This window comes from Balearica regulorum, chromosome 20 (assembly GCF_011004875.1).
Source record: "Balearica regulorum gibbericeps isolate bBalReg1 chromosome 20, bBalReg1.pri, whole genome shotgun sequence".
NCBI classification, from domain to species: domain Eukaryota; kingdom Metazoa; phylum Chordata; class Aves; order Gruiformes; family Gruidae; genus Balearica; species Balearica regulorum.
In genome coordinates this window covers 4,524,073-4,538,808 of record NC_046203.1, presented here as the reverse complement: position 1 = coordinate 4,538,808, position 14,736 = coordinate 4,524,073, and the positions used below count along the sequence as shown (strand labels likewise).

Sequence of the window (14,736 nt, the reverse complement as noted above, 5' to 3'; positions counted from 1 at the left end):
GCCCGTTGAAATTACTGGCTTTCTGTAGTGCTTGTTTTGTGCTTTAGCGTGTCGAGGCTTTCAGGAGAGAGCGCGAGCGCCTTGTCACAAGCAGTAGCTCCTCGGCTTCAGCGATGATTTGTCGCTAAGTGGCTCACTGATGAAGTGCGTACACTCCAGCTTTGGTCCTGGCTCCCATCTCTCCTCGTGAGCACGTGCTCCTGTCTGCTGTTGGGTGGCAGGTGAAGGGTGGCTGCCGCGGGTGCGCTGGCCCCACAGGGCGCTTGGTGTCGGTCGGGGGAGATGGCTGAAGTGGCAGTGCAGGCTGTTGGGGGGCACAGGCAGTGGCTGCTCCCCGGGATGGCAGGCTGCTCACGGGCAGGGTCTTGCTCTCCTGAAGTGGATGGTGAGCAAGCTGTGTGTGTGTACAAAAGGGGAGATACCGATACACCTAATCGCTGTACTGGCAGCTGGAGATGTATGCGGAGGGGCTAATTCCTTAAAGCTGCGTTTCTGCTGCTGCATAGAAAAATTGAATGGTAATTCACGTCTACTGAATGTTTACCCTGGTTTTGAACTATTTAAAATGCTGATCTTTAAACATTTTTGTTTCCCTACCTAGTAGATTACTTGGCTTCCAAAGGAAGAATATAAATACATTTCCCTTAGCAATGTTTGTAACAATTATTTTAGAATTATAAAACTTGTAATCGTATGTCTTAAAACCTGAGATTAAAAAAAGCAAAATTGTGCACTCTCTTTTCATGGAAACCAGCAAAACGTGAACTCTGTATTATTTTTATAAAGTTAGATTAAAATAGAATTTGAGATTGCTTTTCAGAGCAACAGTGTATACTAAATTCACTCAAATGTTTTTCCCTTTGAGAAGAATGGGAGCTTCCTTCTTTAAAATGCAGATATTTTTCCTTTGTTTAAAACAGTTTTCTAGTACAAGTGAAGAGAAATATCCACAAATATCCAGATGTTAGGAATGATGCTTCTATCCTGAAGAATATTTTCTAGCTGTCAAACAGTTTCTGATGCGCTTTTTAAGATGCTTAGATGTGTGTTACCACAATTAAAAGCTAATAAGAGATGTTACATCCTGGAAAATGAGATTATAGCAGTAGATAGATGTGGCTGGAATGAGCCCCAAAGAGCAAGGGAAGTGTTTCTGGAATTGCAAGCAGCAGGAGCTAATACGGTTTGCAAACATGGCAGACAGTAGGCAGAGGGGTGGGTGGGGAGAAGGAATCCAATTTCCCTTGGTTCTTGCCTGTATGTAATCCCCGTCCCTGGGAGGCCAAATGCTTAATGGAAGCTTTTCACTCCAACAAAACCCAAGGTACTGGTATTGGTAGGACTGAAAGGGAAGCACTCGGTGAGACTGGAAGGCTGCCGATCACTGAATTTCATGAGCGAGATGCTTGAATCAATAATGGAAGGAAAACACTTTTAACAGGGTATAAAGCTCTTACATTCCCTAACAGCATTATAGTCATGGCAGGCTGTGACTGCTGTCTGGGTCCAGGTAACTGTAAAGTTGCAGTGTAGAAGCCACTTTTCTATCTGTTTTGGGGGGAAGTTTAGGGTGTGACAGGAGCTCAGATGAGCTGTGGTGCACAGTGCTGCCTCGTACCTGCCGCACAGCAGAGTGCCTGCTCTTGCTGCCGCATCGGCACCTGCCCCGGTCACTGGGCATCCCACAGGCATGGGAAATACCGAGTTGATCCCTCTGCCTCTGAAGGACAGGTCCGTTAGCGCAGTCATCAGCGTAAGCCACAAAACGCTTCCAGGTGGCCTGTAGGAAATGAAGACCTTGCAAAAATGAAAGAGCAACAACCACAGCTATACCCACAGTGACAAATTAAATGTTAAGCTCATTCATTGATTTGGTCCTCTCATGTGATCTGCAGTGAGAGCTACAGGTCTGGTGATTGATTGATTTATACAGAGTATATATCCTAGTTCTAAAACCTGTCACTTCCATGTGCTGAACCCTAAGACTTGTAAGTTTAAATACATGATGTCAGCAGTAGCTTTTATATGACGGTGAGCGTATTTGCTGCAACCCATCCATTTCGTAATCAAGCATTATAGGAACCTACTGTACCTAGGCAGTTTTAAAGCTTTTTCCCTCTAATGCTGTTTTAATGTTGATTATACATTGAGTGGTTGATTTTGATGAATCAGTCTTTCTGTGTACGTGTGGTAACAATGAGGAAACTTGTTTCAATGTGTAGTGCTTACACTTATCTTTCACGTCCTAGAATTCTCTTGAGATCCTCCCACAGGGCACGATTCATCCACTAGTAAGTACTAGTTAGTCATCTCGTCTCCACGCTAGTGCAGTGAGCCAAGTCCTAGCAGGCATTGGCAGTGTGCAGCCGAAGTCCATTACGGTTGGAAGCTGTAATATTATCTCCACTAATTAAAATTTGAAAATAAAGGCTGTTAAATTAATTAACCTCGATGTTGGAGGGGAAAAAAGCTGTTTTCAGACTTGTCACAGGTCAGTGCTTCTCCAGGATCCCAGTTTCAGTGCCAGTCCTGCACTAGCTGAATTAAAAGGGCATGTTACCTGCTTTGAGGTGAAAAGGTCCATTTACAGTAGTGTTTCTAACCTGACGTACTGGTTGGCGTCTAGAACCACTTGCCTCTGGGAACACTGAGCTAACCCTGCTAATTTGCAACATGATTTCTGGCATATTCTGTATGTTATAATGTGCTTCTATTTATCAGTAGATGAGCATTAATCTGGGTTGATGTTAACTCTTAAAAATATTAGTGTCATCTCTACTCTTGCATAATATCAATTCTATTTTTTAATGTAGGTAATTCTCGTGGACTCAATAGATGGATTTTGCTGTAGTACTATGCCTTGTGTTGGCCAACACTTTATCAGCGATCAAAAAGTAAATAAAGAATTTCCACAGATTTACAGAATGATTATGCAATTGATCTTTCAATATTGGAATAGTCTGGGCTGCCTGGTAGGCAATATCCTATTCAACCAAAATGTACTCCAGCTATAGATGTTGCAAAATGTCATGTCTAGGGACAAAGACTGCCAGTGGAACGGGGCATTGCATGCTCAGAACCATTGGCTGTCAGGGGTATTTATGAGTAAGTGCCTGTTGTTGCAATGCGGTAGTGGAAAGCACTAATGTGGTCCTTTGGAAATTGAAAGTAGGTCTTTTATGTTTATTGCCTATCTAATACTGACAGTGCTGGGTTGGAATGCTGATATTGTAATGCTGCATAAACCCCTGATGCCGATATCTTAAAATATTGGGAATTGCACAAAAAGATGGAGGCAGCCTGATAGTCTTGGCTTATTCAGCTTATCAAATAGATTGAGAGTAATTATACTGTCGAATTACAACTGCAGAGAGAGTATCTTGGATAGTAAGAGGGTCTTAAAGACAAGACCCAATATAAATATTCAGACTGCAAACTGAAACAATGAATTCAAATTAAGAATACAATTTCAACTGAATATAACTTTTACTATTAGTTATTACTTCATTTTGTAGGGGTTTTTGCCCTGAAGTCAGGATATAGTGCCTTTTAAAAACAGATGAGCCTTGTGAATAAGGGAAATAATGTGTTCTGAAATCCTCATTTGTCTGTGATAATTGAATGTGAACGTACACCGCTGTACTGCTGATCTGCCTCGATGCTTAAAAGCCTGGCTTCTTCAGGAGCTGTGTAGCCTTTCAGAACGTGCGATTCTGGTTCTGAATGAAACGCTTTGAAAGTGAAAGGAAATGTCACCAGAAGATTGTAAAACATTTCAGTATTGATCTGTGGAGAAAGATTAACGTGAATCTCAATTTACAGGCAAAGAAACTAGATGTTTTAGTAAGACGTGGTTTTAGTCTTTATTTATCGTGGTTCCAGTGCCCTTGGAATGAATACCCAGGGCACCTCGTGGAGGTCTTCTGATGGCTTGCACTAAGTGACTGAATGCCACTTCATTTAAGACATGCCTGAAGGCTTTCTTAATCACAATTATTTTTCTAAAAAGCTGTGCTGCTTGACTCTGTGCCAAGTTTTCCCTTTCTGTAGCCTAAAAATATAAAATAAGATGCAAAATTGCTATGAACCTCCTTGAGAGGAATGAGTTGGCTGAGAACAGCCCTAATGTACCTTGGTGTTACCAAGTGGTGGCTCTGAGCTTCCATCCGCACCACCCCATTTTGCAGAAGAGCCGCTAAGCCCCCGGTGAAGCAGCAGTGGTCAGCTCTCGGGGAGGGCACTCCGCTCTGTTTCAGAAAACACAGAAGCTTCTGGAAATGTAGCCCATAACGTACGTGGTAAAGCTGATACCACAGCAACATGCATCTCCTTTCTACTTTGATTTTTGTGTCTCAGGAGGCATTTCAGGAATCCTGTGACTTTTGATGGCATCAATAAATCAGATACCATGCCGACAGAATTTTACTGGAATGTAAACAGGCATTTAAAATAACAATGTCTGTATAGTGTTTATTGAGGAATATGGTGCAGGTATAGCTCTTCAGTTTAATGTTCCACATACTTGCTGTGAATGTTTCCTTTCAGTTATGTTGGTAAGCAGGAGCTGTGATTGTTTTCCAATAATTCAAAATATTTATCATGAGATGACCTTACTTCCCGCTCCTCTTTCCAAACAGCATGTGTTTTCAGTGTTGAGGTGAGACAAGAAGCCCTACCCGATGTAGGGGAAAGGGGAGGAATGTCTCTGTATAGTAAAATTTAGCTGATAAGGGATAATGAATCACCTTTAACTCGGCTCTGCAGCGTAGTAGCTGATCTGGGGAACTGCAGGCTGATCAGCCTCATCTCAGTCCCTGAAGTGTGGAGCAAGTCCTCCTGAAAGATGTTTCCAGGCACTTGAAGGGGACAGGAAGGTAATTGGGATCATTCCCCATGTGGTTACCAAGGGGAGATCATGCCCAACCAACCTCATTCCTTCTGCCATGAAATGACTGGATTCCTGAATGAGGAGAGCGCAATTTTGTCATTAACCTTAAGCAAGGCTTTTGATGCAATCTCTCATATCATCCTTGCAGCCAAATGGGGCTACAAGGCAAATGTGGGTGAAAAACTAACTCTACCTGGTTCAAAGGGTAGCAGACGAGTTCAAAGACTAACTGGTGGCCAGTTATTCAGTGGCTGTCCTTGGGAGTCAGTATTGGGGCCAATGCTATTTAGCAATTTCATCAACCATCTGGATGATGGGATGGCGTACGCTCATCAGACTTGCAGATGACACCAGATTGATACTTTGGATGGCACAGCTGCTATTCAGAAGGACCTCAGTAACCTAGAGGAAATGGCTGATTGAAACCTCAAAGTTAAATGGAGAGAAATGTCAAGCCCCGCATCTAGAATGTAATAGCTCCACACAACAGTACAGGCTGGGGAGCAGCCCTGCAAAAAGGACCCGTGGTCCTGGTGGACCTCATGAATGTGAGTCAGAAGGGTGTGCTTGTGGTGACGGCAGCTCGCTGTGTGCTGGCTGGTGTGTAGCAGCAGGTCAAGGGAGGTGGTTATTCCCCTCTGGGATGTGGCAGAGTCAGTCTGGAATGCTCTGTGCAGTTCTAGGCCTCCCAGCAGAAGCTGGCTTGAACTCAGGTAAGCCCACTGGAAGGCTGCTGAGATGGTTGGGGGCTGGAAGGCATGACAAATGTGGTCAGACTGGGGGAATTGCATTTGTTTAGCTTGGAGAAGAGGAGGCTAAGTGGCGATTAACTGGTAGTCTTCCAGTTCTTTAAAAGGGTGATAGGAAAAAATGGAGCCAGACTCTTCAAAGGTGCATGGCAAAAGGCCGATGCAATGGTCATGAGTTGCAACAAAGGAAATTCCTACTGGACACTTTGGGGAGGGGGGTAAAAACTTGGTGGAAGTGATGCAGCACTGGAACAGGTGTCCAGAGAGGCCATGGAGTCTCCATCCTTGGTGACTTTCAAAACTTGAGTGACCACACCACTAACCAAGGTGATGCAGCCTTGAAGCTAGGTCTGCTTCCAGTGCAAGGTTCAACCAGATGAGCTCCAGAGATGCCTTCCAACCTAAATTAATCAATGATAAAAAAAGTATAATATACCTGAAAGGTCCTAGGGATGTTGTTGTCATCTCTTACCTGGAAGTTCAGATGCCTCAGTTTCAGCTTTTGGAGGGAGAAGTCTATAATCCTACGTTACATTATCTGCATTTTTTCCAAGGGCAGAACTCCTTGTTTTAGCATGCATATTTCAAAGTCTTTATTAAAATGTTACCCAACTTACTGAGATTTTACTATGCGAATGTCCTTCTGTTTGCAACCCTACAAGCACCACTGTTTTTACCAAACAGATCCATGTGTGATTGATCTTCAGGCTAGCAGCTGGTCAGAAGCAGTGGAAGATGATGCAACTCACTGAATCAGCATGTTCTGCTTATTCTGCCCCTGGGTACCCTTGCATTTGTTCAGGGTACCATGTTTTACCTACTTTACTCTTCCTGTATGTAAGATGACAACCTTTGGGGAGGGGGTACCAAAACTCATGCACCGATATCTTCAAAGTCCAATGCTATGTCACAGGTTCAGGCTAAGTTCATTTCTAGGAGTAGCCCCTATACCCCTCCAATTAGCATAAACCAGGACAAGGGCAGTCAAAGGTCAAGAGAAGTTCAAAATAGCATAACCTCTTTTTGCTAGTGTTCCCAAACCTTCCTAATCCTGCAAAGTTCTCCAAGCTGGCCTTGCCATCGTGTTTACTATACAGTTGTAAAAGTCAAAGAACAAGGCCTGGCTCGATACAAGGGAAGTTAGAAATCGAGTGGCTGAGAATAGGTAGCATTGTTGCTTAAAACAGGAGAAATAATTGATTTATGTTATGGCGGCCAATTAGGCTGTAAAGTGAAAAACTCCTAAAGAAACCCTGTGGCTTCAAGGGAGCTTTTTGCTCTGATTTCTGCTCAGCAAATAGGGGTACTCCAATAGAGGTCATCAGCTCCACGAGCTAAATTATTAATTCCTTTCATGCCATGCAGGGCTTGTAAACAGTATATAATACAAGAAAACAATTGGCACTGTTCACTTACTGGGCAGAGGAGAGGTCAGAGGGTAAATAGTTGTATTGGCAGCAGCTGTTCGTCATAGTGGAGCAGACTTTTGTCCTTTTATCTTCTAGAGCAAACCAGTTTCCAAAACCTTAGCTTGTTCTTAATCCATATCTCCTCTTAGCTGAATTGTTTTGAGGAGTTTAATGTGTTGCATATAATTATGAAAATACAAAGGGCTGGAGGGGAGTGTGAGGGGTACGGGTAAGAGAACAAAACCAGCATTGCCATCTTTCATAGAGCTGTCTGAAATTTTTTAACTATTAATTTACATGGATGAGAAACTTTTACAGCAAGGTGTAAGATAAGTACTTGCACTTTTATATACTTTATTTAAAAAAAAAATTGAAGTATGATTTTTGAGATTAATGGGCTGTAAGTACCCCTCTGCCAGTCGCACACGAAGAGAAATGTTGAGGTGTTCCTACTCTTCTGATAACGTAGACTTGCCGTGTTCCTGTGGTCTGCCGGCTCTCGGCCAGCTGCTGGGTGCGGCATCGCTTGGTTTACGGCAGCACTTGACAGGACATTGAGCAATTCCAGTAACTCCAAACTTAAACAGCCGGACCGCTGTGATTGCAGTGTTAGCCTCGGTGAACATATTGGAAATAGTAATTAAAAAAGGTAATTTCAAGTGTGAACTGAAATTATCCTCTCCAAGTATAGCTTGGAAATACTGTTATGCTTCTGTTTATAACCTTTAACATGGCATTACAGTGAACAATCTAATTGCAGGACTTGAAAAATGTGCACTGGATCTCTCTACGTGCTTAGCGCTCAGAAATTTCTCTTCAGAAGGCACACGCATTATTTGGTTGCCTTTTGAATGATACTCGATAAACTATTCCAGATGTTTGCAGGTGTAGCTTACTACCCTAAGTGACTGTCACTCTGACGGCGGGTTCTCAAGTGGTGCAGCCTGCTCTGTGCCATCTGGCTGCCTTGTCGGGCAGCTGACCTCTTTCTGCCAGAGAGCAGCAGGTAACCTTTACACGACCATCTGCTAATCGGTCACTTCAACCTTTCTGAAAGCTGGGGTGTGCTCAGTACTGACATTTACAGGGGCTAAATCTTACCACTCTCAGAAGAATAAAAGTAATGCTGCACTTTTTGGGTTATTTTGGCTATATGTGAAAGCTTATGTAGCTATAAATAGGAGGAAAAAAATTACAAAACTCTTTCCAAGTATCTGAAATAGCTATACTGCAATATGAAGAATCTTTTTTACTTACAAAAATGTTCATGGTTTATGACCTGCTAGCTCTTTCGAAGGGTTAGCAGTTTCCCACATTAGGGAGATTATAGTAATAAGGTGGAAAATAGGAAGATGCACAATCCAGGGGTTTTTTTTCTGTAAGCAGACTAGAGACCTTTAACAGGTACTCCAGAGCGTGACTGTCAGGAATGCTGCAGTCTTGCATGGTGCATGCAGCTTGCTGAGCACTGGTGCAAGAACCGCAAGAAGAGCCAAGCGAGATTATAAATGAATGTTTAGATGTTCTAGCCAGAAAATGTCTTGATAAATTAACAGAGAATAGGACAGGGATAACCCAGGGCATTCCTGAATAAGTCTGCAACTGTGTTCGTTGCTGTTCTTGACTGTGCCTGGTGTTTAGCACATTACACAAAGCTGGCGGCTTTAGTTGAACATCGAGTAGGCTCCTAAGCAAAGTGCTTGCAAAGCGTGTCAGGGAAGCATGGCACGAGGATTAAGTTAACGTAAGTGTGGTGCTATATCTGCTCTTCACATCCTAGAAAAATGGTCTGCTAAAGGGTTTACATTTGTTTGTGGTTTGCCTAATTAGAGCAGAACTTTGCACTTTTCAGTGTAAACAGTGATCTTCAGGGAACTGCCTGCTGTCGAATAAAGTGGAATTGTAAGAATGCGAAACACAGGATTTGGACTGACAGCAAACCCTGGCTGTGGGCTGAAGTTACGCTTCTGGGACTGTATTCTGTGGTTAGGAATGTCAGCTTGTAGTATGCATTTATTGGGTCTTAAAGCTAAACAAGTATTATATAATTATAATTATGTGGTATCTACTAGCATCAAAATGATGGAGATGGAGACAGATTTGTTTGACTTGGGCATTTGTGGTGATGTGCTAAGAATGAGTGTGGTTTTTTGAGCGAGATGAAGCCCCAAAGAATGTATTCTTTTTCACCTCATCTTAAGTTAAAACTGACCCTGTTTCTGGAAGATGGTTCATTCCTGGTTTGGCTCCTGGAAAGGTGGATGCTTCCCAAAGTGCAGAGGGCACCTGGCATTTGGTTCAGATCAGGGCTTTCATTGGCAAACCGTTGGAAGGTAGTTCTGCTGCTTCTTTCAGCTGTTAGAAAATAAAGCTTTTGAGGTGTCTTTAAAGACACTTGTTTCTGATACTGCTTCAGATCAAATGCCAGCATTTTGCGTGGCTTTGGAAGGGGATCTCTTCCTATCGGGAATCTGTTGAAGGTGCCCTGGACACAGACTGGAGATCATGGTGTCCTTTCATTACATAGCAATGTTCCACTTACAAGTTGATACTGTATACAGTTTAAAGCTGATAGTCAGGGTTTCTTTGTGCTGGAAACTGTTCTGAATTGATATCCTCAAACCATCACAATTTATAGATTACCGATATGACTGCTTGGCAAAGTTGATCTGCAGATAATGTGTACGAGGTAGAAATATCTTAGAGGAAGGGACAACATTGTCGAATTAGTTTCTCAAAGCAGCTTCCTCAGATGGTCAGATATGCATATTCAATTTAAATGTAAATGAAAGTTTTCAAAATTAAAGACTTCTTGGTAACATGCACATCACAACTTTCTCATTTTCACTTTCCCATTAGCTACAGATGTGGAGCAGATGAGTTCCTCTTCTCCTGTCCTTCCTATGAACTCCATGGGCAGTAAGTACTCCTTCTCTTGCCGTGTGTGATGAGGTGGAATTTCTCCTCCTTATTCAAAGATAAGAATTCATACTTCACAGTAGAGACTGAGAAGTTTTAGTGCTAATGCTTCCTCGTGGAGGTAGGGATTCCCATATCTGACAGGTGATTGGGTCTTTCTCACAAAAGTAGCATAGACTAGGTCTGTACATCACTATTTACACCAGCAGAACATAGATTGCATGAGATATTTTGCCACCAGAGATAGATCAGTGAAAGCTGTAAAGCAGATGCTTGTATGTTAGTGATAAACACCTGAGGTGCTGGTAAATTATGCCGACATCAAAGTATCTGTCTTAAGTGTATTGGTGTTATACTTGGAAACCTATAGCCTGGGTTTCCTCATGAAACAAAGCAGTTGGTGAAATCCTCTTTGATTTCAATGTAATTCTGGGTCTGTAATTTTTTGAGACACTGAGAATCTGAGCTGCTGGACACCTAAAACAATGAATTCAAAATTATAAATACTCCATCTAGTGGTATTTGCTGTGTCCAAGGACCACATGCATTCTGCCAGTTATAATCCACTAGATGGCAACGAGTTCTCATCAGATCGTGGAGGTTACAGGCATAAATTCAGAACAACCGTGCACAGAACAGAGGGATGAGCTCTCTGCAGATTCCTCATTTAAAGCAACTCTTCATGCCATTTTTTTGGAAAGTCTCTGCAATTTTCAAATGTGGCAGACTATTAACTGACAGCTCATATTAAAAATAATGCTCAGATGTTCAAGACTGCTAAAAACCTTCCAAAGTCAGGACGCTGTCCTTTCTACCTGCATCATCATGCTGATGGACTTGCACTTACTTTTATTGGAGAACTCCGAAGCTTTGGAGAACTCTGGTTCCTCTACAATGGCAATATATGGTTCCTTCCTTTATAATGAGAACAGTTGTGTGGAATGAATGTGTAATAGGCTCAGAGTTGCAAACGTGCAGTTATTTGCCTGATTTAATAAAGCACACTTTTGTAGGCATCTAGCTATGCTTTCATGCAGCTGATCACTCTTATATGAAACATAATTTCACATGCATATAGAGCTTAATTTAAGTTGCCATTTAGACAGACGTGTAGCTTAAGAAAATACGTTGGTTAATATTCTGTTGAACCTTTGTAGCCTGGTATAGGTTAGATTACTGCATTCAGGCCTCACGCACATAAAAGATATTAAAACAAACCTCAATTTTCCACAGTATCGTCAATCAGGATGTATCTGCCAAATACTGAAAGTAAGGCTGTTTAACAAGAATCGAATGACCCTCTTCTTTCTTTAATTGTATATTATTGCTAGTCTGAATTTGTCTAGCTACAGCTTTCATGTCAGTGTTACCTTTTGCTAAACTGGAAAATGCTTGTCAAACTTCTGTTCCCTATGAAGATATTTACATAAACTTTTGATAAACTAAATAAACTGAGCTCCTTGAGTTCTTTTGATGTCTTCCTGTCTTTTGATCAACCCTTCAGTGCTTGTGGGCACGCTGAGCTGCAGCAGCCAGGGTGCGGGCACGCTGGTGGGCTGCCAGGGTCCTGCCGAAGGGCCGGGGGGCAGCTGGGCACCAGCGTTCCCGAAGCGCTGCGGCAAGCTTAGCCGTCGCTGGCCTGCCAGAGCCTCTGGCAGTTGACAGATGAGCCTGGGCAGTGCCTGCTGGGGCACTTCTCCGACCTCTCCAGCCCAGCTACCCAACTTCTGTAGGGACAGCACTGAACATGCCGGTGCTCAGTGTCATCCTGATGTGTTTGGTTTGGCTGATGTCCGGGGGGCGGGTGGCTGCGCAGGGTGGTGATCTCTTGTAGGAGAGAACAGTTGGTGCCAGAAACATCCAAAACTTCCCAACCATGGATTTTGAAAAACTCTGACCATGTCTGCCAACCTGTCTTCCCCTAGTAAGTTTTTTTCCCTTGCCATCTCATTACCGAACATGATTAAAGCATAAAAAACTTCAGGATTTTTACACCAGAGTAGAAAACTGCATTCTTAGGCTTGTTTGTGCATCCAGAGCATTTGAGATCTGTGGAGTGTCTGCTTAAGCCTTCTGCTTGTCATGCATTAGCAACTGGGGGGGTGGCCCCTTTACTGTAGCTTCTCCTGTTTGTCTGAAATGTCTTATTCAGAGTAATTGCAGTGAATTATTTTCGCATTTCTTTGCAGTAAAGATGAACACCTCTGTCAGGACTTTTGTCTTTTCTTTTGTATTTTCATACAGGTGTATGTGGAGAAAAGCAGTAGGCTGAAATGTTTGTTTAAATAATACACAAGTGCTTTCTTGTAAGATGCCACTGGAAAAAATCCAAATTGTGCACACTTACTTTTGAATGACTCTTCCAAACATGCTGACAAATTTGAAATTTCAAAGGCAAAATGTCAAACTGCATAAAAAGTGAGTCATTTGTCTAGGTTTTATAATGTCTGAACAATTCAGCAGGCATGCTTTCTGGCTGTTCACTTTTATTAGTAAATTCTCTATATCAAACTACTGTGCCTACCAAGGGGTTTGGTAGAAATGCTTGTTGTGGGTGACTGAACAGAGCCCTTCACTGTCACGCTGGGGGACAGGGGAGATTTTTTCTAAAGCCTCGGTTTTGCAAAGAGTTCTATTTAGTTTGTAATCGTTGAACTCAAAGCTGTTCCTGTATAAAACTGAACAAGTTTAAGTCTTTTAGCAGAACAAGCAAACAGGGATGTATTTTGAGTATTCGCCTATTTGGAGTTTAAAAGTCACTAGTAAGTTGTTCTGACTTGAACTGTGCAGCAAATTTGGGAGACAGTTACTGTGGGCTGTTGGCACAGCACGTCTGAACAGGCTGCTTTCAAATAATCCCATAAGCAACTAGGGGAGTAAACAAGGCGTAAGAAAACTGCTCGGACCCGTTATTGCACTGTGAATTGACTGATACCTCTGCTGAGATCATGCCCTGCCCTCTCCTTGCCAAGCGTGGCGTTTTGGGGAGCCTGGGGTGCGTCGCAGGGGCCTCAGCCTTTACTGCACGGTGGTCTCTGCGCTGCTGCATCCTGCTGTCCTGAGACAGTGGCACTCCTGGGCACGGGTATGTCATGTAAGCCACTTAGAACATTTGGGGGTCATTGCCCTTGGCCTGGAGGCAGCATTGGTTCCAGCTGTGCTGAGCTGCCCCAGACACCCACAGAGCAGGAGGGTCCCTGCCCACCTTTGGCAGGCAGCTCAGCGCTGGCAGGCTTCCTGCTGCACAGGCTCTTCTGACCTGAATCTTTTCACTGTAACTGAAGCTTGCCCTGCTCACCGCAGCAAGGAAGGGTGCTCTCTGCAGCAGCATCTTAAATCATGCGAGGTTCTTCTGCTTTGCCCACTCCCGTTCCTATCCCCATCAGTCTGAAGCCATGCGACTTCAGTCCTCTGTGGTCTCTCGCTGATCGCTTCATAGGACCTGTGTTGTTCCACAGCTTGTCTCATGCGGGAGGGAGTTTCATTTCCTATAACCAGGTGAAGCTCATATGTAGGTTTACACTTTACTGGTAGTGAAAGTAGAGATTTACCAAAGGACCGTAAAGAGTAAGGTGTTACTTATCAAAATGGAGTTAGTTGATAAGCTGCTCTGCCCCCTTCTGCCCCTCTGAAAATCCCCAGGCAGCTCTTATGAGCACTGAAAGCATGATGTAACTCTTATTAACCCGTGCTAAATAAGATCACCCCAAATTATCCAAATAACTTAAGGTGTCTAGGGAAAAACATTTGAAATGCATTTTAATCAATATTTAAAATAGTAGTAGCATGGTAGGGCTTAGTGCCTGCCAGCGTGTGTAGCTGGCTGGAACTAACTCAGGCTTCCCTGGACTTGACTCCACTGTGAAGCTTCCTGCCTCCCGTGAGTAACTACCCTGGCTCTGCTCTGCCCTGCACCTCCTTGTGAGCTGCTGAAGCAGAGCACAGGGAGATCCCAAGCCCTGAAGGAAAGGAGGAAAGCGGGGTGGGCAGGGAAGGGTTTCTAGGGAGAAGAACCACGGAGCACATGATACTGCAGAGTCCAGCGTGGTGTAAAGTCCTTAGGAGTATCTGTGATGTGAACAAGGTGGGTGGAGAACAGAGACTTTGGGGATCTGGGGGGAGAGGGATAGAACAAAGAGGCTATTGTTCTCACCCACCGTCCTCTGAAATGTGACCTCTTCCCGGGCTGGGAAGGTTCTTGTTGAGTAGTAATGGGGTGGCTTTGCTGTGTTATGGTGAGTGCTGGGAAGGATTATAATGATGCTGTCCGTGGAGGTGGCTCTTGCTATTCCTTACATGCTGTAAAACAAAGAATGAACTTGGTGGGTGGCTGAAACGTGAACTGTGAAATGTGGCTAGGGCTAACACCTGATGAACATCTGTCAATACAGAAGGGCATTCTCTCTCTGCATTTCCTCTGGTATTTTTCTGATACAGATGGGCCTGTCGGCTTTAATTTCAGGAAGAGCAGCTGCCATAGAAGCAGCTCACTGTTATCTTTCAGCTTCTAAAGGTGAAGACTGAAAATACTGGGGTGGAGATCACTCTCACAGGAGTTTCGTTTCTAGGCATGGTTCTGGTGTGTTGCCTCTGCAGGTCCCTTTTGCTGTGTGGCTAGAGGCTGGTTTTCAGGGTCAGGAAGAGGAAAGGTGTCAAAAAAGTCACCGGGAGCCAACACCACAGCTTTGCAGCACAAATGGTATCAGTGCTCCAACTAGAGAATTCAAGTTAATGAAGTTAAACCTTCATTTGCGCTGTAAAACAGTGGCAG

The 14,736-nt window shown here is 43.5% G+C and overlaps 1 protein-coding gene across 3 annotated transcripts in view; it reads left to right on the top strand.

The window, feature by feature from the left end:
• The window catches only part of NR6A1 (nuclear receptor subfamily 6 group A member 1), a 98,309-nt gene that overhangs the window by 9,289 nt on the left and 74,284 nt on the right, over positions 1-14,736 (top strand). For 2 of the 3 annotated variants that reach the window (XM_075772871.1, XM_075772870.1), the window contains exon 2: positions 9,906-9,965. The exons of the other annotated variant lie outside the window; for it this stretch is intronic. In XM_075772871.1, the coding sequence (XP_075628986.1) occupies positions 9,906-9,965 (60 nt within the window). The remainder of the gene's footprint in view (positions 1-9,905; positions 9,966-14,736) is intronic. 3 annotated transcript variants of the gene reach the window in all.